The following is a 27,734-nucleotide window of genomic DNA, read 5'->3' on the forward strand; positions in this document are numbered from 1 at the left end:
GTCTCTATGGTAGGGCCGGCCTTTGGGGCTAGAGCGACGCGGAGGAGGGTTGAACGTGACCGGCTTTCTCACTGACCCGCGAGGGTTTTGACCCTAAAACTTCGCTATGTCGGAGAAAAAGCAGCCGGTGGACTTGGGTCTCCTGGAAGAAGACGACGAGTTTGAAGAGTTCCCCGCGGAAGGTAACCGGCGCCTCTGGGCGGCGCAGACAGTGACTCAGGCCTCCGAGTGGAGGCGGGAAGCCCGGTCTCCCCCGGCGGCCTGGCGGCCCGGGGCGCTCGCTGGGCTGAGGGGCCGCGGCCTCCGCTTCCTCTGCGCGCAACATGGCGGCGCTTCTCCCGCCCCGCGATCCGGGCTGGGGGCGGGGGGTGTCCCTTTTGCTCTGCTGCCGGGCTTCCCGCCACTTGACTTGTGCGTCCGCGTCCTGTTTTCTCTTTATTTGCTCTCAGTCTGCAGCCTCCCTTGGCTTTTTTCATCTTTCCAGAAGTAGCTTTTTTTCCTGACAGACCAGTGCTGCTCATTTCCAGGACTTGAACGGGGGAGAGAAGCTTGTTGCCCGGGATGGAGGAGCCGGCGTTGAGCTTGAAACTCAACTCGCTTGCTTTCTCCTCTTGCCCCCTCGCCATTTTTAGTCACTTGGAAAGTAAATAAGAAATTTAAGGTCCTGTAAGACCCAACGTCGACTTCTACATTTTCATTGGCCCTCTGATAGCCAAGAATAACTTGGAAACAATTTTTTTTCTTTGTAGGGAGGGAACTTTATCCAAAGACCCAAATTTTGGTTGGGTAGTTTTCTTTTCTAGGTGCTTGTTATTAAACACGTTTTCACAGGTCTAGCAAGTAAGTTCCAGGTATTGCCACTTTCCAGATAAAGAGTCTGAATCAGTTTCAGAAACTTCCTCAGTGTCAGGAAGCACCTGACTTAAATGCAGCTGAAGCTCCCAGGCGCCAGCTGTAGGACTCGGTTTTGTTAGGTTGTGACTGCTGGTCAACTCCTCAGAGTTGATGTGCTCTGTTGGCTAGTTTCGTGTAGGATAAGAAAGAAAAAGAGGTTGCTGTGGGGGGGCAGCCTTTCCAGAATTGGTAGAAAGGGAGTTTGTGGTTAATGGTGTACAAATCTATTAAGGTAAACAGTTTTCACTTCACTAACTTTGTCGTAAGTTGTGCCCATCATGATCTTATTGTGCATAAAACCACAGAGCTGGAACACTTGTTCTCTTTATTATTTATAGTGTACTCTTTTCTTTTGTTTAGTGGAAGACGACTTTAATATGCATACTGCGCAGACTTAAACTAACCCGAAACACATTTATTTTCAGTTCTGGGATTCATTAGAAATTGTGGGGGTTGTTTTTGTTTTGGTGTTGGATTTATCTATCAAGAGACAAGCTTTCTTTACCCCACTTTCAGGTTGGTCTATAATCTTCCAGCCCTGACCTGTTCGTAGAAAACTGAACTTAATTGAAAGCAAGAGCTCCTTTTTATTCATAATCAGATGAGTAGCATTTACTTATTGTTTTATTATATACAAGGTACAGTGTTAGGTACTTTAGTTACATTATAAAGTTGAATTAGCCCCAAATCCTGAAGAAACTGAGGCTCCGAGTTTAAATAAAATAAGCTGCCTTTGACCTCACCAGGATCTGAAAGGTCTTAACTTCAACCCAGGCTTTTTCCTTAACTTTTGGCAAAGTGCTTGGCACTTTGGTGTTGAATGACCCAGTAAGTAGTTGAGGACTGAATGGTTAAAAGGGGTCTGGAAATAACAGTGTACCCAATGGTATATTTGGTTTTGCAGAATATGAAACTATTATTGAGTATATCATTAATAACTTGTTCAACATATTGCAAGTGCATACTATGAAAAAAAAAAAAAACACTTAGGGGCCAGGCGGTGACACATCTGATTAAGTGCACACATTACAGTGCCCAAGGACCTGAGCTCAGGTTCCTGGTTCCCACATTCGGGGAAAAGCTTCATCATTGGTGAAGCAGGGCTGCAGGTGTCTGTATCTCTTTCCCTCTATATCTGTCCTCTCAATTTCTCTCTGTCTCCAAGGTATTTTTTAAAAAGTCACTTAAATTAAGGGAAAGTGGAATATATTATTTCTAAAGATAAAAGCCTCTCACAGTAGTATGTAGTTTGAAGTAGTAGTATGAAGTAACTTGTACTTAAATTTTTGGTCATCTTACATTTTTGTTGTCTTCAAGTTTTGAGTTTGTAGAACCTAATTAATTCAGAATAAGGAGTAGTACTTGAAATGTCCTTGTTCTGGACTATGCTTCTTTTCTGATGATTTTAATAAGGTCTTCATTATTGGTCTATTCTTTAAATATTGTACATAGTAACACCTTGGACATATGTGCTTATATGTTATAGCTTTTATTTTGATACAAGGTTTTATGCACTTTTTTTTAATCCACTCACTATGCAGAAACTTTAGTTTGATGTAAAATGTATCTGTGTATTTTTTTAGATTTTTAAATTTTTATTTATAAAATGTAAATATTGACAAGACCATAGGATAAGAGGGGTACAATTCCACACAGTTCCCACCACCAGAACTCCACATCGTATCCCATCCCCTGATAGCTTTCCTTTTTTTTATCTCTCTGAGTATGGACCCAGGGTCATTATGGGTGGAAGGTCTGGCTTCTGTAATTGCTTCCCCATGGGCATTGACAGCTCGATCCATACTCCCAGCCTGTCTCTCTCTTTCCCTAGTGGACAGGGCTCTGGGGAAGCTGGGCTCCAGGACACATTGATGAGGTCGTCTGCCCAGGGAAGTCCAGTTGGTATCATGGTATCATCTGCAACTTGGTGGCAGTAATGAAGCTGGAGAGTTGACTGTTGTTTGTCCTTTAACTTTTGTTTTTCTTTGGACTAGTGTTCCCCAAAGGAACATATTGCCTATCTTTTCTTCTGGATGTTTTATGTTTTACACCCAATTCTTTAATCCATGTTGAATTCTTGGTATGGTGTTAGTAATCTAGTTTCGTTCTTTTGCACATCTCTTCGTTTCCCCCAAACCCAGTTATTGAAAAGACTTTACTTGCTCCATTGTAAGTTGTTCTCTATGTGAGTTCATTGCCATGCTGTTAGTTTTGTTTCATAGATCTGAATCTGTTTTTACTCAAGCACCATCCATGCTGTTTTAATTATTATGACTTTGTAATGTAGCTTGGCATTGGAGAGAGTGATACCTCTAGTTTGTCCTTTTCAGGGTTTTTCTTTTTCCTGTGTGTGCATATGCACATGTGTGTGAGTGTGCACTCGCATTGGTGCTTCCCTGTCCCTGGCTATCTTTTGGGGTGGGGGGAGTGACTCCACAACACCAAAGCACCCCCACCCCATGCCTTAGTACTCCCATGTGGCTTACTAGACTTGAACCTGAGTTACCCCTAATATTGTCAGTTTAAGGATGGTAATTATTCCCATCTACAATTATGGAATACTTTTCCATGTCTTTGTGCCGTGTGTGTGTGTGTGTGTGTGTGTGTGTGTGTGTGTGTGTGTATCTTCCATTATTTTTTAAATTGCTACCGGGATTATCACTAGGATGCCGTACCTGCACTGTGAACCTAACACTCATAGTGGCTTTTCTCTTTCTTTTTTCCTTTTCTCTCTCTCTCTCTCTCTCTTTTTTTTTTTTTTGTCTCCAGGGTTATTGCTGGGGGCTCAGTGCCTGCACCACTAATCCACTTCTCCTAGAAGCTATTTTTTCCCTTTTGTTGCCCTTGTTGGTTTTTTTTTTTTAATTGTTGCTGTGGTTATTTTTGTTGTTGTTATTTATATCATTGTTGTTGGATAGAACCAAGAGAAATGGAGAGAGGAGGGGAAGACAGAGAGGGGGAGAGAAAGACAACTGCAGACCTGCTTCACTGCCTGTGAATCGACTCCGCTGCAGGGGGAACCGGGATCCTTACATTGGTCCTTGCTTTTCGCGCCATGTGCGCTTAACCCTCTGTGCCTGACCGCCTCCTTTTTACTCTGTGTCTTTCTTTCTCTCTCTCTCTTTTTTTTATATATTTATTTTTCCCTTTTGTTGCCATTGTTTTTTTTAAATTATTGTTGTAGTTATTATTGTTGTTATTTATGTTGTTGTTAGATAGGACAGAGAGAAATGGAGAGAGGAGGGGGAGAGAAAGACAGACACCTGCAGGCCTGCTTCACCGCCTGTAAAGCCACGCTCCTGCAGGCGGGGAGCTGGGGGCTCGAACCGGGATCTTTGAGCCAGTCCTTGAGCTTTGCGCCACATGCGCTTAGTCCACTGCGCTACTGCCCGGCTCGACTCCCTCTTTTTTTTTTTTTTTTTTTTTTTTAATGAAAACAGGATTTGCAAGGTTTGAAGGGGCAGAGGAGAGATAGCACCTGCAGCACTGCTTCACCATTTGTGAAGCTTCTCCCTTGCAGGTAAGGACTGGGGGCTAAAACCTGACTTGAGCACTGTAATAATGAGTGTGCTCTACTGATGTGAGATGGCCCAGTCACTTCTGTATCTTTCAATAGTGTCATAATAGTTTTCCAAGTACAGGCCACTCACTTTTATTAAAATTATTCCAGGGTATTTAGTTCTTTTTGATATGATTACAAATGAGGTTGTTTTCTTGATTTTTCTTTCTGTTAGGTCGTTATTTATGAATAGAAATTTTTGTATGTTTTGTAGCCTGCCACTTTACATATTTACTTATCCTAAGAGTGTTTTACTGGAGTATTGGGGATTTTCTGTGTTTGTTATGTCATCAGCCAATAGTGGTAATTTTATGTCTTCCTTTCTAATTTGAATAACTTTAGTGTCCTTTTCATGGTAGTGCTTTCAAACAGTGGTGAGAGTGCATGTCCTTGCCTTGTTGCTGATTTTAGATGGAAAGTTTTCAGTTTTCCACCATTGGGTATGAGAGAGAGAGAGAGAGAGAGAGAGAGAGAGAGAGAGTGTGTGTGTGTGTGTGTTATATGACCTTTATTATGTTGAGGTGCATTTCATCTATATTCATTTCACTGAGAATTTCTTATCTTGAGAAGATAATGAATCTTGCCAAGTACCTTTTTTAAATCCTACTGCAGTTGATCATATAATTTTTCTTAATCCATTCATTGATGGGTATCATGTTTATTGATTTGTGGAACCATCTTTACATTCCCTACAATAAATTTCACTTGATCCTGGTGTATGATTCAGAGGTTCAATTTTATTTGCTAGTATTTTGTTGAAGATTTTTATCTATGTTATTGAGAGATAATTGCTCTGTAGTTCATGCCTGCCTACTCCCCAATGTACTTGTCTGGATTATGGATTAGGATAGTGTTGACTTCACTGAATATCACTTTAAAGTTCCCCAACCTCTCAGATTTATGTCAGAGTTTGAGAAAAATAGTTATTCATTCATTCATTCATTCATTTTTTTTTTTTTTTTGAACGTTTGGTATAATTCTGTAGTGGGACCATCCAGAATTGGGCTTTTTGTGTATGTGTGTGGGAGAGTGGGTAGAAATGATGGGGGAAAACTTTTGGTTACTGTTTCAATGTCTTTACTTGTGATGGGGTGTGGTCAAATTTTCTATTTCTTCCTCATTCTATCTGAAATATATATTTCTAATAATGTGTTCATTTTTTTCTAAGAAGCCCAACTTGTTACCATAGAATTATTCATAATATTCTTAATAATTCTTTGTTGTTTCTGCAGTATATGTTGTAACTTCTCTTCTAATTTTGATTTCATTTTTTTAATCTCCATTTATAAAGGTTTTTCTATTTTTATATTGTGAAGTGCAAGTCTCATGTATGCACTCTTCCACTGTTCTGGACCAATGTTCATTTAAATAGACAAGAAAAAGAAAAGAGAGAAACATCATAGCACCTTCCATGTGGTTCTGGGGCACAAATCTGGACTGTTATGACAAAGCAATCATCTAATCACTAGAGTTATCTCTATCCCCTCTATATTTCTAAAATCTTTATTCACACAACTGTGATCCAAAAGGATATCTGGTAGACTTAAGTCTGGTATCTTGGAGTGAGCAGTGTTTTAAGTATTGTCTCATTTATTTTGTCTTTTTTGGTCTTTGACTTTTTTTTTTTTTTTTGAATGATCTGTTCATTGCTTTGAATGAAAAGTTAAAAGTCGGGAGTCGGGCTGTAGCGCAGCGGGTTAAGCGCAGGTGGCGCAAAGCACAAGGACTGGCATAAGGATCCCGGTTCGAACTCCGGCTCCCCACCTGCAGGGGAGTTGCTTCACAGGCGGTGAAGCAGGTCTGCAGGTGTCTATCTTTCTCTCCTCCTCTCTGTCTTCCCCTCCTCTCTCCATTTCTCTCTGTCCTATCCAACAACAACAACAATAACTACAACAATAAAACAACAAGGGCAACAAAAGGGAATAAATAAATAAATAAAATAAATATTTAAAAAAATTTAAAAGAAAAGTTAAAAGTCCCCTCCTATTGTGTTGTCAGCATTTCCCTTTAGGTTGGTTAATATTTGCTTTATATATTTTGGTACTACTTTGTCAAATATATATATATATATATATATATATATATATATACACATATATATATACACACATATATATGTATGTATATATTAATATCTTTCTATTACCATGATTCCTTTGTTGTTGTTGAATACCCAGTTGTTTGTTTTGCTATATTTCTTGGCTGAAAGTCTATTTTATCTGATGTAGGTATAGTAGGCTTTGTCTTTTAAATATTCCTGTTGGCTTGGAGTGCTAGTTTCTATCTATATTTCCCTTTTTATTGTTATTTCATTATTATTATTTTTGACAATGCAAAAACAAACCAGAGCTTCTTTCAGTATGGTGAGGGTCAAGCTCGATCATGGGTTGCACACCACATGGCAAAGCAGTACACTGTCCAAGTGAGCTGTTTCACTGACCTTCTATCCCTTCACTTTAAAGTTGCCCTTGTTAGCTTGTGTCTTATAAATAACTTATAGTTTTAGGTCTTGCTTTTTAAATTTATGTTGGTCTTTCTGTCTTTTCATTGGTTTAATAAAGCAAATTCTTGTATGGGGGTCCTAAAGTTAGCCAGCTTCTTCAACTTTTTCTGTAAACCTTTATTTTATTCTTTTATCTGAAGAAGTCTTGCAAGACTTTTTCTTTTTTTTGCTTTGAATTTTTATTATTGTGAATAATGTTTTCTCTTTATTGGTAAGTTTATGCTGAGAAATCTTAAGGCAAGTCTGATGGGAATATCTTTATAAACTACTCCCCCTCCCCCCTTTTTAAAATCACATGGCTTCTTAAACATTCTTTGTCTTGAACTTAAACTTGAATTGTTTTGCTATTCAGTGTTTTGGTACAGGTGTCTTTCCTTTAGGTATGTGCTCTATTAGCTCCATGCAGTTGAATGTTTTGTTCCTTGGAGTTTAGATAGATATGCTGTATCCCTGTCCCACTCCCCCCATAAACTCTTTGTATGTTTCTCTTTCATTTTACCTTTGGGATACCCTCATCCTGATGCCTTTACAAATATTTTTAGGATATATATTTGCATGTTATCTCTCTTATCTTATTCCACCCCAATTATTTGTGTATATTTGCCTTGGAGCTCACTTGTTTTTTTTCTCTATCAGGTCTCTTAATCTCATATATATTTCATTTGTCACATCTTGAATCATTTCCTTTATTTACTATTATTATTATTATTATTATTTTATTGCTGCCAGGGCTATCACTGTGGCTGGGTGCCAGCTCTAAGAGTTCACTGCTACTGGCAACCACCCCCCCTTCCTTTCAATTTTAATGGATAAGACAGAATTTGAGCGTGGGAAAGGGAGAGAAAAAGACTTACAGACCTCCTTCACCACTTGTGAAACTTCCCCCCCTTCAGGTGGGGAGTGGGGCCTCTAACCTGGGTCCCTGGGCATGATATGTGCACTTAACCAGATGTGCCACCATTTGGCCCTCTTCGTTTTCCTTAAAAAAAAATTTTTTTTTTTAAGTATTTGAGAAAGACAGAGACTACCACACTCACCTCTACCATTATTGTACTGAGGACTTGCATTTAAATCCTGTGCATTTTGCTCCACTATCTCCTTAGCCCTGTTATTTCATGAGCTCTTCTATCACTGGCTTCCCTTTCTAAGGTTTTTCTTTTTCTAAGGTTTTTTTTTTTACCTGTTCAAGTTACAGAAATTTAAACCTTATCTAATAGGGAGATCAAATCTTCTGTGTCTTAGAACTTGGATTCTGGAGTATTGCTTTTTCATTGTGATGCTTGTGTATTTTTTTGTGTGTGTTTTCTTTGTCTGTTGGGACCCTTCCACCCATAATGCCCCTTACTTATGGATTCAGGTTTATAATACTGTTTTTCTGGTGACCCATTTCTCTATTATGGGTTATATATTAGACTGATTAGTCATGTCAGAAATTTTTGTCTTCTCTTACTATCCCTGTTTCTGGCCTCCAGGGATGCTTAGCCAAAATCAGCATAAAAACAGAAGCCCCTGCAGGCCAAAGTGCCTGGTCAGGAGTTACAGAGTAAACGTAAAATTTGATGTGATTGTTAGAATTGGAGATAATAAATCTCATATAGGCTGGTTTACATACTAATAGAGAGATTATTCAAATATGTACTCCCCTAACATGTGCATATATTTCCCAAAATGTTTATACTTGACATAGCTGTTCTGATGTATGGAGATAATACTCAATAAAAAGACACAGGGAAAGGTTTGCAACATTCAGTGAAATCTCATCTTGGGACATATATTGATGCCCACTGCTCCAGACTTGATTCAGGGTTCACATTTGAAAACCTTGGATCCCAGCACTTGTTTGCTTAGCCTGCTCCTTAAAATTTCCTTGTTTTTGTTATAGTTTGGATCAGCAACTTAGAGTTGAACTACTTATCTTTTTCCAGCAGGTGGCACTGTGGATTCGTTTGAACTTTATTTTGCCTCTACTCACTTCTGTAGGTTGGACTGCCTATATTTATAGGTGTGTCAGCAGGGTGGAGAGCACCAGCTACTGACTACAGTGAGTTGAGGAAAGAGGTTGGTTTTTTGTTGCACTCTGGGTCTCTCTCCTTAAGGGCCTCACATCTAAGACTGCACTCTTAATTTGTCATTGTACTTTATGAGATCCTTTCCAGGCATGAGGGTAAGAAAGGAGAAGCACATGCTAAAATGCCACTCTCTTGTCTCTCTCTACCTGGGTCACAGTCTGTGTGGAACACACTGATTCTTCTTCATGCACTTCTTCAGATCAAAGGGTATGGGCTTCAGGGGGCTGATGATTTGCTCACCTGGTAGTAGTCTGCACGTATCACCATGTGTCAGCACCTGGGTTTGAGCACCCACTACCACATGGGAACACCTGCAGAGGGGGGGTGGGAGAAAGAAGCTTCACAAGCAGTGGAGCAGTGCTGTGGTATGTGTCTGTGTTTGTCAGTCTCTGTCTGTCTGTCTGTCTCCCTTGACAAAAAAAAAAAAGAAAAAGAAAAAATGGCAGCCAGGAAGAGTGGAGTCATGCATGCAGTCATCAAAACCCAATGGTGAGCCAGGTGGTAAAAAATAATAATAATAAAACAAACCAAAAAATAAAAGCAAGGGGCTAGTGCTTTTATAACATGACTCCTACTTAGGCTCTTTCAGAAAATATATGTATATGATGTTTTATTATATGCTGTCCCCTTTATATACACAGAGATACTATCCTGTTTGATTTTATATGAAGTGTTTCAGATATATTTTTACAGTAATATAAAAACTTGTGAATCTTAATAGTTGTGGGCTATGAGTTCATTGGATATATCCATGTTAATTGATTTGACTAGTTCTTTACTGATTGTTATCTGTGGCTTTTTGTATACTTGTATTTTATTTTACAGAGTTTCCTTCAGTGAATACCTTTATATCTTTGTATGTTTTTTGTTGTTATATGTAAACTCTTGGGATATTGCCAGATCAGATAGATTCTTTTTTAATTTCTTTCTTTCTTTTTTTTTTTTTTTTTTATAAAATGAAGATAATGACAAGACCATAGGTTAAGAGGGATACAATTCCCACCACCAGAACTCTTTATCCCATCCCCTCCCTTGAAAGCTTTCTTATTCTTTATCCCTCTGTGAGTATGGACACACGGTCATTGTGGGATGCAGAAGTGGAAGGTCTGGCTTCTGTAATTGCTTCCCTGCTGAGCATGGGCATTGACAGGTCGATCCATACTCCCACCCTATCTCTCTCTTTTCTTAGTGTGGCAGGGATCTGAGGAAGCAGAGCCCCAGGATACATTGGTAGGGTTCCCCAGGGAAGACTGGTTGGCATCATGTTAGCATCTGGAACCTGGTGGCTGAAAAAGAATTAAGATATAAAGCAGAACAAATTGTTGACTAATGAGCCTAAAAGCAAGAATATTGCAGGTGAGATTTGGGGTTTCCATTTTGGAAGAAGCTAGTAGGTCTATTTTAGGTGTATTCCAAGGGGCCCATGACTTTACTAGTTTTTGCCTGCACCTGACAGCTAACATGCAGGTGGGCCAAAGGTGTTGTTTGGGGAGATGGTGTCAGACTGTGTCCAGAAACTTCAGGCCTGAAATGTCGACCCTCCAGCTTCATTACTCTGGTGACACCTTTCGTAGCTCATAGGACTCCTTAATTACATTTCAGGTGGTGCACTTCCTAACAAAGCCTCAGAACCTAGATATAGACCAGGGCCCATGTGTCAGGGTTGCATCGTGGGAGAGAGACCAGGAACTCGTGGCAGAGCAGGAATGCAAATCTTTATTCATGTGGTCGTTCCAGAGTCGGATGTGAGTACAGTGGGTTTAGGCCACATGGAGCTAGCAAAATGGCCGCCTCCCACTATGCATGCCAGCCCTTCTCTAGGTCAGGACACGGAAGGGGGGGCGAGCGTGAGAGAGAGAGAGCAACCAGGAACAGCAGCGGGTTTTATAGGGTAAAAACAGAAGTGGCAAGACGGGATGGAATTAGCTAGGGAAGAGGGTGGAGAGAAAAGAAAAAGGCATTCTGGGAACTTCCTTAGTTGCAGTTGCTGTAGCTTTAGCTGGGGGAATTAGCAATACCCTGAGGGGATAATGTGGTGGCGGAGGAGTCATTTTTAAAACAAGGCAGAAGATTGATATGTAAATAATCCTCGCTTGGAAATATGGTGGTTTGTGGGTCCTGCCTAACTCAACCACATCTGCACAATTTCCCAACACCCATGAGCTAGGGCATATGTACACTTGTATCCATAAGTTAGGGGAAAATATATACCTTAAAAGCAAAAGTGCACAATAGTTTGCAGTGAGTCAATAAGTGCAGTAAGCACATAGAAAGACCTAAAAAAGACACCATAAAGTACCTAATCAATAGTTTCTAGTTAGACCTAGACACCCTCCTCACCTACTTCCTATCACTTCCCTCAATCACTCCTTGTCAAAATAAGGACTGCAAAAGCTAGATAAGGGCAAGAGACCAGCATACTTGCCTCTGGTTACTACCAGACCACCCCATCACTTGGGACCCTAGTCAGGGAGTCCTGGGATTCCCACACAGACATGATGGGCCTAGACCTCTAATAGATCCTTCTAGCCACTGTCACTGACTCCATCAGGAACAACAGAATAGACCCCTGTAGGGAATGTCTATTCTCTGAAGGGAAGTTGGACAACATACTCTTATCTACCACCAGAGGAAGATGGGTTCTGAAATTAGTGCAGCCTGGAATGTTCCTAGCGGTGACCACAGAATGCGAGCTCAGATTTACAGGGATGCAGAGGTTACACAGGCTCCTGTGCTGAATATGGGTCCCAGATTAGATCGATGGGATTTATAGTTAACAATATTTATATATTTTCCATATTTGGGAGCTACTCTCTTCCCTGATCCAGCTTTCTGGTCCTTTTAATTTCTTTTTCTAATATAAGCCTTTTTTTTTTTTTCCCTTTTATCAGAGCACTGCTCAGCTCTGGCTTACAGTGATGTGGGGGACTGAACCTGGGATTTCAGAACCTCAGGCACGAGAGTCTGTTTCTATAACCATTATGCAATCTACCCTGCACTGATGTAAGCCTTTATTTTAATCATTAACTTACAAAATAAAATATGGTTCAACCTTTGCTTTCCTGAAACATTTGATAGTGTAAACCTGGTGGCCATTATTCTAGAATATTTTAATTTCTTTTAAATTTTTTTTTAATCTTTATTTGTTGGATAGAGACAGTCAGAAATAGGGAGACAGACACCTGTAGCACTGCTTCACCACTTGTGAAGCTTTCCCACTGCAGGTGGGGACAAGGGGCTTAAACCTTGGCCCTTGTGCACTGTAACATGTGCTGTCAACCGTGTGCACCACCACCTGGCCCCGAATATTTTAATTTCTTTTTCCTACAAAGAGAAAAACCCCAGCACAGTCATTAAAAAAAATATATAATACTGTAATACATTATCATCTTTTAGCCTACAGATCTCCTTAACGTCTCCAATTTTCTCAGTAATGCCTTAATTTAAAATCATAAGTTGATTGCATTTAGTTATCATGTCTTTTTAGTTTCTTCAGTCTTGAATTATTCTGTTTATCTTTGAAGTATATGATTTTGCCACTTTTGAAGATTATAGACCAGTTATTTGGTATAACTGGTTGACTTGTTGAGCATGAACCTCAACAGGTTTTTTTTCCTATTGTTTCCTCATGATTAAATTCAGGTTTTCCATCTTGGTAGGAATATCATATCCTTGATACTGTTTTATTGTTTCCTGCTAGGAGGAATATGATTCTCATATATCCTTTACTAATAATAACTATTAACATGGTTGTGTGAGACCTTGCCATTGTTAGATTACTTCCTTTCCTTTCAAAACTAATGCATAATTTTTGAAAAACTACTTTGGAACAATGCAAATGCAGTGTTTTCTTCATTATCAAATTTCCAATTTATTCATTTGTTTCCATCTTATTAGCACAGGCTCATTCAAATTTTGTTCTTTTTTGCTGCCAGGCTTATTGTTGGGGCATGGTGCCTGCATGACTCCAGCACTGTTCCTGGTGGCCTCTTTTAAGTCTTCCTGATAGTGAGAGAGAGAGAGACAGAGAGAGAGAGAGAGAGAGAAGGAAGAAGGGAGAGACTGAGAGGATAGATGCCTGTAATACTGCTACATCACTTCTGAAGCTTCTGTTCTGCAGATGGGGACCAGGAACTTGAACCCAGATCTGTATGGGTGATAGTGTGTGCACTATACCAGGGAGTGCCACTGCCCAAAACCATCCTTTGGAAAACTAACTAGTTTCATTCATTAATCAAGCAATAAGTAATTGTGATTAAACTTTTAACTTTACTTGGTTGTTACTAGACACTACACATTGAAAGATGTGATAAACTGAAAACATTGACTATTCAAAAAGTACTTAGGCTCTTCTGAAGCATCTGAAACTTGACAAAATATTCCTTAAGTCCACTGTTGTGTTTTGTTATGCATGTTAATACTTGGTAGAAATGCTGTTGTTTTTATTTTGAAACATGCTTTTTTTTTTTTTTAATCTCCCTTACTCCTCAGGTTCATTTGGTAAATATTTGTGGTTCCTATTATACTACAGTAGATGATGCAAGGAGAAAGTGATGCTGATAGAGTTCCCATCAGTATGTTAAACACAGTCTCATTTAATCCTTATAGCATTGTGATAGCATTGTGCCTGGAACTCAGTAATATTAAATAATTTACTAACATGACAGATGACTAGAAGCTGCACCTAGACAAATTTGACTCCTTAGTTAGATACTGTCTAAGTGGTACCAGTGTCAAGGGAATTATGGATCAATTGTTTGTAGCTTTCATTTCATTTAAATTCTTCAGTACTATGAGCCTTTTTATAATTTGAACATGCTTATCCTGAAAACTGGGGCTCTGAATCTTGCTTCCCCAGCCCCAGTTAATCTAGAGCAACTTTGCTTTTTTACTGTATTTTCCTGCTGGACTCCTGGGTAATATGTCATTTGTTTTCCTTCCATGAGGAGTGTTGGTGGCAGGGGGTCAGGTGAGGGTGATAGAATTAAACATCTGATAACTGCAGCAGCAGTTCCAAAGAAGGAGAAATTATTTCCACTTGTATATAATGTGAGATTGTGATGTTTGAATAGAGTTTTCAAGAAAATAAAAATGAAGATGACAGGTTCTGTGGCACAAAAGGAAGATCCAGTATTGTGGTCTCTCTCAAGTGTTTGTCTGTGTATCTATCTGAATGAAAAAAAGGGGGATGGGAGAGAAAGAACGAACAGTGGTGTTGTGTGTGCAAGATACTGATTTCTTAGTCACAGAACAGATATTTGATCTCTAGAATTGAGTGTATATATTTTTGTGAACCTGCAGGGATAAAAGTAATCTGTTTTTTTACAATTTGAGGAATACATTATTTAACTTCATCTCAGAAAAACTAGATTGAGTATAGTTTTATTATCATACTCATGAGAATAATGATACTATTTGCAACTATTGCATTTTTATTTACACTCACTGATAATGTTGAGTGTACAATTTTGAACTTCTTTGAACTTGCATCTGTTTCTTTATATCTTTTCTTCCTGTAATTTTCTGTATGTACATACACATTTTTATTTGAAGAAACTTTGTTGGAAATTTGTTTGCATTCAGTAGCTTTACTGTTAAGGAATGAATGAGAATTTGATGCTCTTGAAAATTGGTTTAGCATAGAGTTTTGCAGCCTTATTTGGTATAAATGGAATTTTCTTTTTACTTCAAAGTGGAGCACTTTTAAGAAATTTTGGATTGCATGTTGGCAGTGGGGAGAGTAAGTAATTTTAAAAACATTTTCTAAGTCGAGAAAGTCCTTTTCACACTTAAGTATCAAGGCGATACTGAATGAAGTATGTGGAGTCATTGATAGTTCAGGTTTTTGAAAATTTTTTTTAATATTTATTTTATTTATTTATTCCCTTTTGTTGCCCTTGTTGTTTTATTGTTGTAGTTATTATTGTTGTTGTCGTTGTTGGATAAGACAGAGAAATGGAGAGAGGAGGGGAAGACCGAGAGGAGGAGAGAAAGATAGATACCTGCAGACCTGCTTCACCGCCTGTGAAGCGACTCCCCTGCAGGTGGGGAGCCAGGGTTCGAACCGGGATCCTTATGCCGGTCCTTGTGCTTTGCGCCACCTGCGCTTAACCCGCTGCACTACAGCCCGACTCCCAGGTTTTTGAAATTTTAAGGTAGTCACAGGTGTATTCTCACTGGCAAATGTGAACAAGACCAGATTTGGATGCACTCTTAAATACATCAGAATCTGTGGAAGCCTGACTATTAGGTATCTGTTAGTTTCATTCCAATTCTGACTTTTTAAAAATATGGTAAATATTACTTTGCTAGTACACATCTGGAGTCTTGCACACTGAAGTAAATATAGCTGTGGTTATTTGAATGATTAACCACAGCCCTGGCAATGCATTTAGTGTTGAAGATAAACCTTATAAGGTCATTTACATATGAAAAGAAGACACTCTACATGAATTAGGTATCCTTGGTAGGTTTTACTATTTTGCCCTTACCATGGCTATTTCTGGCTTAAGTCATTTAAAATAAGTTTTTTGTTTGTTTGTTTTTTATTACATAGGACCCAGGTAGTGGTTGTGGTATACCTATTAGAATGCACATGTTACAGTATACAGGGAGGAGTTCCCCCCCATCCATACCTCCAGGGGGAAGAAGCGTCATGAGTGGTAAAGCAGTGCTGCAGATCCTTTCTCTCTCCCCTCTCAATTTCTCTTTGCCTCTGTCCAAAATAAATTTATTGTATGGTTGTCAGTGTAGTGTGGTTATTGAAACATAGCTCAGAGATGTCAGGTAAATCTCATATACTAAGCAGTCATTTTTTTCTTTCATATGTTAACCTCTTAACCTACTCTTATTACAAAGTATTGGTAATTTTATAAGCAGAATAAAAACATTAGTGTGAGTTTGGAGGAGGAGGAAGGTAAGGGTGTTTTTAGCCCTTTCAGTTTCTTTTTAAAATTAAGAACCTCAGAGAATAGTATAGAATTTGAATTTATTTATTTAATTTTATTTATTTACAGAGCTGGGATGCTACATATGCACATTTTTACTTCTCTTGGGCCAATTTTGTTTCATTCCTTTTTGAAATTTCAGATAGAAAAAGAGGGAGAAAGAAAAGGAATGGCATTGCAACATTCCATTGTCAGTGAACCTTTCTCTGGTGCTGTCCATGATGCCCCATGTAGTATTTGGATTCAAACTTGGATGCTTGAATATGGCAAAGCATGTTCTCTACCAGGTCAGCTATCTTCTAGAAGATTGCTAATTGCAAAATTCCTTCTTAAAACTAATATTAGTAGGAAATATAAGAAAATTGATGCTGGTAAAAAAAAAATCAGTGGGTTTGATTATTGATCTTTTACTAGTGAATATATACTCACTGCCCTATACACTGATTAAACTTTTTATTTTTATGTATTTTATTTTTGAGAGAGAGAGAAACACCAGAGCACTGCTCAGCTCTGGCTTATGGTGGTGCGGGGTATTGAACCTGGAATTTAGGAGCCTCAGGCATGAGAGTCTGTATAACCATTATGCTATCTCACCCACCCTAAACTTTTTATTGTACATTTAACTGAACTTTCTAGAAACCTGAAATAGTCTAGAAAAATTTATTGAGCTTGTGGAATAGCTCCCTTGGATACTGTTCTGCATTGCTATGTCTGCAGTCCAGTTTTGAGCTCTGCATTGAAGGATGCTTTAGTTTTGTGGTCTCTTGTTCACTTTGTTCGCCTGCTCACTTTGCTGCTCTACACCTCTGCCTCTATCTTTTTTTTTTTTTATTTAAGAAAGGATTAATTAACAAAACCATAAGGTAGGAGGGGTACAACTCCACACAATTCCCACCACCCAATCTCCATAACCCACCGCCTCCCCTGATAGCTTTCCCATTCTCTATCCCTCTGGGAGCATGGACCCAGGGTCATTGAGGGTTGCAGAAAGTAGAAGGTCTGGCTTCTGTAATTGCTTCCCCGCTGAACATGGGCGTTGACTGGTCGGTCCATACTCCCAGTCTGCCTCTCTCTTTCCCTAGTAGGGTGTGTCTCTGGGGAAGCTGAGCTCCAGGACACATTGGTGGGGTCTTCAATCCAGGGAAGCCTGGCCAGCATCCTGGTGGCATCTGGAACCTGGTGATTGAAAAGAGAGTTAACATACGAAGCCAAACAATTTGTTGAGCAATCATGGACCCAAAGCTTGGAATAGTGGAGAGGAAGTGTTAGGGAGGTACTCACTGCAAACTCTAGTGTACTTCTGCTTTCAGGTATATATTTTGCAGTAGTTTATGGATACGTGTGAACATAAGCTCTCTCTCACAGAAACTGGTGTATATCTAGGTTATGGGACTTTGTTAGAAAGTGAACCACCTGGGAGTCGGCCTGTAGCGTAGCGGGTTAAGCGCAGGTGGCGCAAAGCACAAGGACTGGCATAAGGATCCCGGTTCGAACCCTGGCTCCCCACCTGCAGGGGAGTCGCTCCACAGACGGTGAAGCAGGTCTGCAGGTGTCTATCTTTCTCTCTTCCTCTCTGTCTTCCCCTCCTCTCTCCATTTCTCTCTGTCCTATCGAACAACGATGACAACAACAATAATAACTACAACAATAAAACAAGGGCAACAAAAGGGAATAAATAAATAAAATATTTAAAAAAAAAAAAGAAAGTGAACCACCTGAGATGAAATTAGAGTGTACTATAAAAGGAAAGGTCTCACCCGAGTAATGAAGCTGAAGGGTTGTCATTCCACACGTGAAGTCTCTGGACACAGTCTGAGGTGAAGCATGTTGAGGTGGCAATCGTTGCATTGGTTAGGTTGTGATCGGCGGATGCAATATTATTTGGTATGGATTGGGAGATGCATACGGGAAAGTGGGCCCTATCCAAGGGTTCCAGGACTGGGGGAAGTATGGGCTCTATAGTGGAGATGTGAGGTTCCTGCTGTCTTAGGGTTCAAAAAGATAATCGATAGTTAATGTTATCATCACATTATTTGGTAATTGGGTTAACTTTGAAAAGTCCTTTTGTTATGGTTTGCTGTACAGTATCCAGTATCTTGTATATAGCTGTGCTATTGTATGCTTCTAATCTACTTGGTCTAGGCTTTTGAGAGAGTCCACATATCAAATACACAGCCTATACATTAAAAAGATTCAGTTTGTGTTTTGAAAAACTTTGAGACATACAGTTGATTTTCCCCCTCTCATATTAATCAACTACTGATTTATATGTCTACATTTTGCTAGGAGTGTACATAAACACCATTCCCACCAACAAAAGACTGTGACCCATCCCTCCCACCCACTCCCACCCCCCACTGGCCCAGGAAGCTGCATGTCTACCCCTCACCACAGGGTTTTTACTTTGGTGCCCTATGCCTCTATCTTAAAAAAAAAAAAAAAAAAGTCATCTTGTGATCTCTTTATGGGAGAGCATTGGATGAGATAATCCTTGCTCTAGAAACATTCTTAAAATAAATGCACTTGAGAATTTTATTGTTGTGTCTCATTCATTAGTGAAAATATTGTTGATTTCTTGCATCTTGAAATATAGACTGTTGGCTTCTCCAAAACCATGTACCTGATTCTGTTTTCTTAATATTGATCTCCAAGGAAGGAAATTGAGAAATTTAGTTATATCTACATAGTTTTTTTTAAAAACACTATAAGAAAATCTGAAGTCCTATCTTTTGTTATTTGTCTTTCTTTTCTCATTAAAACATCCTTAACCCTATTTCTCTTAAGTAACTTCTAAAGTGAAGTTAATGGCTAGCATATGAAAGATTGACTAACTTTTATAATTACTGTTTTTAGATCAAGAGAGGATGAAACAAAAATACATAAGCTTTGATTTAGAGTTCTGTTGCATTCTTCACAAGTTTTTTTTTGTACACAAGACAAGTATTATTTATAACGTAAAGATAAAATGGAGTTGTTAACTGTTAAGGTACTCAAACACTAGCAGTAGACATCTAAACTGATAAATTGATTTTATAGTACACAGCATTATAAAAGATTTGCACAAAAGAAGCATCCTAATATTAAGGGCAAGAAGGAAGGGAAAAATAAAACAGGAAAAGCTTCAAAAAGTGACTTACATACCGTTTTTTTTAAAAAAAATTTCTTAAATGTTTTATTTATTTATTCCTTTTTCTTGCCCTTGTTTTATTGTTGTAGTTATTGATGTTGTTGTTGGATAGGACAGAGAGAAATGGAGAGAGGAGGGGAAGCAGAGAGGGGGAGAGAAAGACACCTGCAGACCTGCTTCACCACCTGTGAAGCGACTCTCCTGCAGATGGGGAGCCGGGGGCTCAAACTGGTATCCTTACACTAGTCCTTGTGCTTGGCACCACCTGCGCTTAAACAGCTGCGCTGCCGCCTGTCTCCCAATTTTTAAAAGCACTTCTTTCACTTTTTTGGGGGTGGGGGGCTCCACTTCCAGCCCACCACTTTTGTTCTTTATTAAATTTTAGATTCAGGGAGAGAGAGAGAGAACCTATATCACCAAAGGTTTCCTAATGTTTTTGTACTCCCTTGTCTTGCTGGACCTTTAACCTGGGCAAGAATAAATCAGAAAAAGAGTGCCATTGTATATAAGAAATGATAATGTAATAGGTAAGGAAATAGACTAGATTTAAGATTAATTTAGGAGATGAAATGAACAGAATTTGGTCAAAGTAAAAGGAAATGTATGATTACATTCCCTGTCTTCTGTAGGCATTTGTATGTAGAACTCTAAAAGTTCAGTAAAGGCCTACAGTGGGGGTAGAGGGATTTATAAAGCTACATAATGTTAAAAATTTGTCAGGGATATGGTAAACAGGAAAGAATTCCTAATTCAGACATTCTACTACAAAGTAGTATTCGTGAGTATAAAACTAGAGATATGTGGAAGGAACCTTGGATTTCATTGTATTCTTGACATCTAAAATAGAGGTAATAACTAGAGAGTTGTTAATAGGGAAGTCATACACACACACATTATACCTGCGCACCTCCTGGTCTGTAACTTCTTGTGCTTATTACCACTCAGTATTTCTTCTGCTATGACTAAACTGCCTGAATGTTAGTCCATGTCTATATTTTCAGACTATTCTAAATAGAGATAAAAACTAACCTCACTCACCCCAAAGTTAGGAAACATAGTAAGCTAAAAGCTGTCGGACAGTACCCAACTTCCCCCTGCTTAACTCTGGGGTCTATTTACATAACCACTAGAACTGCCCTGCCTGCAGGACATTGGTTTAATCCCCACTGGTTGGAGCTGTCTTTTTTGCTCCACCCCCTCTCCCAATCACACCCTGATTTCCACCACTCTCTTTTCACTCCACCCTCTCTATGTCACTCCTGTTTCTGCCCTACTTGGCGAGTATATATACAGCTGCTCTTCTGTTTGAACACACTTGGGATTGCCTTCTGGCGCGTATGCTGGTCCCTGTTCTGGGTGCCAGTTGCGGGCTAGCTTCGGGGGTGACAGAGACTCTGGGACTCTTGGAGCCAGAAGGCACTCTCAAGTGTGTTCAAACAGAAGAGCAGCTGTATATATACTCCCCAAGTAGGGTGGAAATAGGATGTGGCATAGAGAGGGTGGAGCAAAAAGAGAGTGGTGGAAATCAGGGTGTGACTGGGAGAGGGGGCGGAGCAAAAAAGACTGTTTGAACCAGTGGGGATTAAACCAATGCCTGCAGGTAGGGCGGTTCTAGTGGTTATGTAAATAGACCGTAGAGTTAAGTAGGGAGAAGCTGGCTTACTGCCCAACAAAAAACTAACATTTCTCTTTATTCATGTTTTTTCCTTTATAAATAAGATGTATTTGTTATTCTGCAAGTGTTTTATAAATGGTCTATAATTCTTTTTTTTAATTTTTTAAAAATATACTTTTATTTAATTTTTTTTTATTTTTTTAAAAAAAATATTTTATTTGATTTTAATGAGAGATACAGAGAAAGATTCAGACTAGAGCACTGCTCAGCTATGGTTTCTAGTGAATTTATTCTATTTACTGTTATTTATATGTGATTTAATTCTCTTTGTTTAGCAGTTTTGAATTCTAGAGTACTATCTGCTAGTCATCTTGCTCTAATGTTGATGCTGTATTGTGAGAGATAGTGAAATGGATCTCACAAAAATTAATCCAAGGGGAAAATCAGAAAAGTAAATAATCTAGTAATTATAATGTTTCATATCAAATAGAGATTGTTTGTATTCACTTCTGTTTTAGAGTATCTTCAAATTTAGGAATAGAAAGGTCAACAAAAGTTGAGGGTTAAAGAGGAAAATTTCCATTTCTTATAAATAATATACTAGATAATTTTGAATTGTGAGTGTGTTCTTTGGCAAGATTTTCATTTTTTATAGAAATAATATTGGAGAAAAACTTAAGACAGAACCTGTTTCTGATTTTAGACTGGGCTGGTTTAGATGAAGATGAAGATGCACATGTCTGGGAGGATAATTGGGATGATGACAATGTAGAGGATGATTTTTCCAATCAGTTACGGTAAGTTTTAAGACACTTTTCTTTAATATAGATCAGTATTAATTTTAAGCATGGAACACATGACTTGCATGTGATAATTGTCCTCTTAAAATCTAATTTCTGAAATATGTTTTGAATTATGAAAGTAATTTATCTCCTGTGTTGGTAAGCAAGAATACTTTGTAATTACATAAAACTTAGTGCTTTCTAGTCTTTATAAAGCTAGTTAGAGGGATGCATACTTGCTGTTTTTATCCTTGTGGGTTTAATTTGATTATTTTTCATTTCTTAACAATATGGAATAACTCAGCAGAAATTAAAATCATGGAACATTAGAATCCAATAGGTTAGGTGGGTGATTCTCTAGCTGGAATGAAAATTAGGGTGATGGAAGTGTACTTTTTCATACCCATGTACCATTCTACCAATTACTGTTTATGATGGAGACATAGTCTATATGATATGGAATTAAATATTTTAAACAATACAGTTCAGTAACTATTCTATTTTCATAACGTGCAAATATCATCTCTGCTTACTTCCAAAAACATTCTCTGCTCTTGGAAAGGGAACTATCTCCATAATACCCCTTAGGCAGTCACCCTGTATTCTTGTTTACTTCTAGTTCCTGACAACCACTAGCTTGGTTTTCTGTCTAGTAATTTGCTTGTTCTAAATTTTAGATAAATAGAAGCATATAAGTGACCATGTGTGTTTAAATTCCCTTTATGCTTTCAAGGTTCGTCTATGTTTTAGTACATGCGTTAGTACTTCATTCCTTTTTGTGGCTGAAGAATATTCTGTTGTATGGTTATTCCGAAGCTTGTTTATACAGTGTCAGTTGAGGGGCTTTTGGTTTCATAGATATTGGCTTCTGAGCAGTACTGCTATAAACATTCATGTACAAGTTTTTTTTTGTGAATAATTCTCTTTAGATTTGGGGGATATAATTTTAATCTTATTTAGTTTTAATATATAGAAACATATGACAACTGTGTTGAACAGTGCAACCTCATGTAATATTCATATCTTTATTTTTGCAAAATTATCTTGAATGGGGATAAAAAATGCAACTTAATGGTAGAGCCCATGCTTTGCATGTATGGTTTCCTGCCTACTCCCAAAAACATAAAACCAAAGTTAATAAAAAGGAGGCACTGAGAAAGTATCTTAGCAGACTTGTTAATCAGGACTCCTTTTTATTTATTTTTGTTTTATATTTTTGGATAAAATAACTCACTTGGTTAGTAGGTTGCCATGTGCACAACCTAGGCCTAAGCCCAGTCCCCACTGTGTTGAAAGCTTTGTTGCTGTGATCTGCTATTCTTACCCTCTTTGTCCCTGTCTTTATCTGAAAAAGTCACCCTGGAACAGTGAGACCTCAGTGGTGACCTAAAAAATACAATAATAAAGTAGAAAGGAAAGTATCATTTGTGTTTCCAAGTGACTAAAATTTGTTTTGTTCTTACTGCTTCTGATAACATTGTTTCCTAACATGTAAATAGAAATAGATTAAATTATGAGATTTTCACATGCTACATCTCATATAAACACTCTAAAAGCCATTATAGTTCCTAATATACCATATCATATATTGCTGTGAGTAGCAAAGAACTTTCTCAAAGAATTTATTTGATAGAGAAGAATATCTTTATTTTTTTGTATATATTATAAACAATCTGTGTGTGCAACTAGAAATTACCTCTAATAGAAGTAGACACAGTCTATCCCAGACGTATCTGCTACACTTGTTGCCAGCATCTTTTTTTCCCCTTTTAAAAAATCATCTTTATTGGGGAATTAATGTTTTACATTATAGTTGTTGACACATAGGTACCATCATCTCCCTGTGAAAGGTGTCTGTAGAATATACTTTCCCCCAAATTGGGCCCTTTTTATTTTTTTGTTCCCCCATTGCCACCAGTGTTATTACTGGGTGCTTGGTACCTGCACAACAAATCCATAACTCCTGATGGCTTTATTTATTTATTCCCTTTTGTTGCCCTTGTTTTATTGTTGTAGTTATTATTGTTGTTGTTATTAATGTCATCATTGTTGGATGGGACAGAGAGAAATAGAGAAAGAAGGGGAAGAGAAAGATAGACACCTGCAGACCTGCTTCACCACCTATGAAGCGACTCCCCTGTAGGTAGGGAGCTGGGGCTCGAACCAGGTTCTTGCGCTTTGCACCACGTGCGCTTAAACCACTGCACTACCACTTAATCCACTGAGATATTGCCCAACTCCCTTTTTTATTTTCCCCCTGCAGGGTTATTGCTGGGACTAGGTGCCTGCGCCATGAATCCACTGCTCCTGGAGGCTATTTTTTTCCCCCTTTTGTTCCCTTGTTGTTACTGCTGGCGTTAGTGTTGGATAGGATGGAGAAAGTGAGAGGGTAGGGGAAGACGGGGAAAGATGAACACCTGCAGACCTGCTTCACTGCCCGTGAAGCGACCCCCATGCAGGTGGGGAGCCAGCATCTTGAAGGGGATCCTTACTCTGGTCCTTGTGCTTTGTGCCACCTGCACTTAACCAGCTGTGCAACCACCCAACCCCCATTTTTTTTTAACTACACAGAAATTAAGAGGGGAGGGGAAGATAGGGAAAGAGAGATACATATGGACCTTGCTTCCTGCAGGTAGGAAGGGGAGATTTGAGTACTGGTCTTCTCACATAGTAATTTGTGTGCTTAACTGGGTATATCACCACCTGGCCCCACCAACACCAACTTAGATGCTTTTCCATTTAGTCGAACTTTGGGAATGTTTGCTTTGTTTTTCTTTTACTTACACGCACAGGCACACACGAGGTGATGGGTGGGTCCTTCCCACAGCTCTACTCCACTATTCATTAAGCTTCCTTTGGTGCTGGAAGACTTTATGCATGATCAAGTGTGCACCCTACTACTGGGTGAGCTATCTCCAAGCCCCATTTTGTTAAGATAACAGAAAGTAAATATTCTACATTGATTTTTATTAATCATGAGAAAGCTGTTAAAGAAAGTTTCAAAATTATTTTGATCTTATGTAAATTTAATATGAAGAACAGATATTTTACTTTTCAGTGGATGGTATTTAAGCCAAGTTACTGGGTTGTCAGTAAAGTCATGACATTTTCCTATGCAAAAATGTGACTTTTCCAACAACCCAATACACTTGACATGCCTATTATCTTTCTTTACCTTACTGGATGTAAATATATAGGTCACATTTATCAGTCTTTACTTTTATGCAATATTTTATTATGGATTGATCTTCACATAATTATGTGAACTTTTAAGAATTTGAAATGTGGGGACCAAGTGGTGGCTCACCCCTCAGAGCACACACCTTATCATGTGTGAGGACCTAGATTCAAATACCTGGTCCCAGTCCCATCCCCATAATACCCCCCTACACACACACACACACACACACACACACACACACACACACACACACACACACACACACACATGCCTTTATCAGAAAGAGAAAAAATAGGCACTGGGACTAGTGAGTGGAATCATGGTGGTAAAAAAATAAATAAATAAATCTTGTAACAGATAAGTTGCTGGTTATATTTGGAGCTATAGTTTAAATTGCTAAAACTAATGTACAGTGTTTTATACAGTGAAGATCAATAGTTAATTTTCTTAAAATATGACTGAAACTTGAGGTATTTAAAATCATAAATAAATGTTTGTCACATGTATGTATAATTGGGATTTTTATCCACGTTTTATATATGGAAGTACAGGCTAATGTTTTACAACTTGGTGTATTAATTTTGTTTGTTTATAAGTAATACAATATAATTCTCTTATACCCTTAAACTTGATTACTAATTTTTGGCTGCTTACAGCAGTAGATGTATGTCAGTATGAAGAGCAGTCTGTTCTTCATATACAAATAAAGTAATTTTTATGATTATGAAATGCCTGGAGGTTTGACATTAATGGGTTATGATATTAACCATATGATTAATGACTCTTAAAGCTTAATTTATTATAACCAAAGCACTTGTATGGCATTTTGGAGTATTTACTCACATTTCTCCTACAAATACTTTTGATGAAAATAATTTTACTAACAAGCAAATTTTTAGTAGCATTACATTCATTTACACCCAATTTTTAATATGCATTTAATTTTTAAATTATTGCCTAGGTTAATTAATTTGTTATGTTATTTCTAAAAAGCTGCTAATTCAAAGAATGTCTAATGTTATTATTTTATGCTTTATTGTAGAGCTGAACTTGAGAAACATGGTTATAAGATGGAGACCTCATAACATCTGAAAGAATTGTTGAAGCAGCCTACACTTGAACTGTTAACTAAACTCTAGAACAGAGAGCCCAGGGTGGAATGTTTAAAAAAAAAAATGCTTATTTCATCAGTTGCTTGAATTTATTTTTGTTTTGTAACACAGACACACAAATAAATGTTTTGGTCTAATGTTGGTTTAGAAGTCTTGATCTTTTGCCCTTATTCATTTATTTCCACATTACTATTGATTTTCCAGAACTTCATTATATATAGTAATTTTTTCAATTAACTTTAGATAACTAAAGTAATTTGAGACTAAGCATGTGATCCCAAATTCAGTGTTTTCCTTAAATTACATCAATTAAGTGTAGTTCAGTTTAGAAGTTAGTTCATTTGAGTCACACTTAATCTTAATTTCATTTGTATTATATAAGCACAGATAATATTTATGATATTTCTAATGTAACCCCTCAAAACCTGTGGATTTAAAATATTAACCATTTTGAATTGCTCTGATTATTTCCCATGCCAGTGGTATTAGTGGTTGATAGAGTATTATTAAAATACACAGTAGTTTGACCACAGTTCTAAAGACAAGTCCTCTGTTAAAATTGAGGAGTTAGGCCAAAGATACTTGAGCATTCATTTAGTACAATTCCATGATAAAACTTACTTGAGCTAATGTATCACTTTTATTAGGACTTTTTCCAAACTTAAATGTTTAATCATTTAGAAGTAGAATCATTAATACTGTTTAATAATTTAAGTTGCAAAAATTAATCTAGCATGGTACAGTATGATATTAAATGGATATTGGGCATCTGTATAAAGTATAAATTGTGCCTTGAAATGATTTTGAGGATAAACTATCTTCCACTAAGACAAATTTGTCTTACCTACTTGTCAGAACTAGGTAATGATACAGAAAGGGAATCTGGAGAAGTCTACAAGCACTTTATTTTACATAGACAATATTTTGCAATCATAGTGAAATAAAAATATTCATGTTAATGTTATAGCATGTAAAGAAATATTTTGATGTAGACTTGTAATATTCTAGTTAGACTCTTATCAGCGATCACCTTGTCTGATAACTACCCAAAGGGAAAGTCTTTTTAGAGTTTAGATTAATAAGGTAGGTACACTGTTGAAACTTCATAGGAATGGGGAGGAAGCTTAAATGGGTTCTCTTTACCCTGTGTCTCTACCCTGTATTTGTCTAAGTGAATTTCAAAAATTAGTATAAACAGTTTCCTCTGTTAAGGATTAAATATCTGAAAATTGGTTTGGTGCATTGTAAGAGTATCAGTAATATAAAGAGAAACTAATCTGATAACTGAAGGAAACTATTTTCCTGGGATTTGACAGCTAACAAATTTCTTTAACTTGATGTTTACAATGACCCTCTGAAGCAAGTAGGAGGGGCCTGATTATTGTATCAAATAAAAAAGCTTAGTCTGAAAAAAAATAGGAAATGCACATGAGTTGTATAGCTGATAAGTGTTGGCTATTGACAGGAATCCACTTTTCCCCCTAGTTTATAATAACTGACTTCAATTTGAAATAGTTGTAAAATCATATTGTAAATGTAATAATGGCTTTTGAATATGTACTTATTTTTTCCCAACTAGGGCTATCACTGGATGACTCCACTGTTCCTGGTGACTTTTTTTTTTTCCCTTTTCCCCCCCTTGGACTGAGAGAGAAATAGAGAGGAAGAGAGAGAGATACTTGCAGCTTTTCCACTGCTAATAAAGTTTCCTTCTTGTAGGTGGTAACAGGTGATTTTTTTACTTTCATCAGTCCTTAGATTACAATCGTTAACATGAAATGCCATGTACCCTTATATTTCTACTAAATGTTTAATTTGAAGAATTGTGAAAAGCCAACTCTTGAAATGACACCTTAGTAATGTCTTATTTTTTCATGATTTAAATGACATGTCCTTTATTTTTAAAAGATAATCTATACCCTTTCAGTCCCACACTCACCAAGAT

At 37.9% G+C, this 27,734-nt stretch overlaps 1 protein-coding gene and 1 long non-coding RNA gene across 2 annotated transcripts; both read left to right on the plus strand.

The window, feature by feature from the left end:
* On the plus strand, nt 1-25,926 carry SEM1 (SEM1 26S proteasome subunit). Its single transcript, XM_060196192.1, has 3 exons — nt 1-182; nt 21,418-21,511; nt 25,720-25,926. The coding sequence occupies exons 1-3, from the start codon at nt 107-109 to the stop codon at nt 25,760-25,762; spliced, it is 213 nt and encodes a 70-aa protein (XP_060052175.1). The 5' UTR covers nt 1-106; the 3' UTR covers nt 25,763-25,926.
* LOC132539777 (uncharacterized) lies at nt 13,042-16,791 on the plus strand. The gene is made up of 2 exons (XR_009551076.1): nt 13,042-14,866; nt 15,164-16,791. It is a non-coding gene; the product is annotated as an uncharacterized LOC132539777 (long non-coding RNA).
* Nucleotides 25,927-27,734: the final 1,808 nt, after the last annotated feature.

This window comes from Erinaceus europaeus, chromosome 8 (genome assembly GCF_950295315.1).
Source record: "Erinaceus europaeus chromosome 8, mEriEur2.1, whole genome shotgun sequence".
Classification (NCBI taxonomy): domain Eukaryota; kingdom Metazoa; phylum Chordata; class Mammalia; order Eulipotyphla; family Erinaceidae; genus Erinaceus; species Erinaceus europaeus.

Coding starts and splice junctions, on each gene's coding strand:
- SEM1 (XM_060196192.1), top strand. CDS start 107: ATGTCGGAGAAAAAGCAGCCGGTGGACTTGGGTCTCCTGGAAGAAGAC. Junction 183..21,417: donor TGAAGAGTTCCCCGCGGAAG/GTAACCGGCGCC, acceptor TTCTGATTTTAG/ACTGGGCTGGTTTAGATGAA. Junction 21,512..25,719: donor GATTTTTCCAATCAGTTACG/GTAAGTTTTAAG, acceptor GCTTTATTGTAG/AGCTGAACTTGAGAAACATG.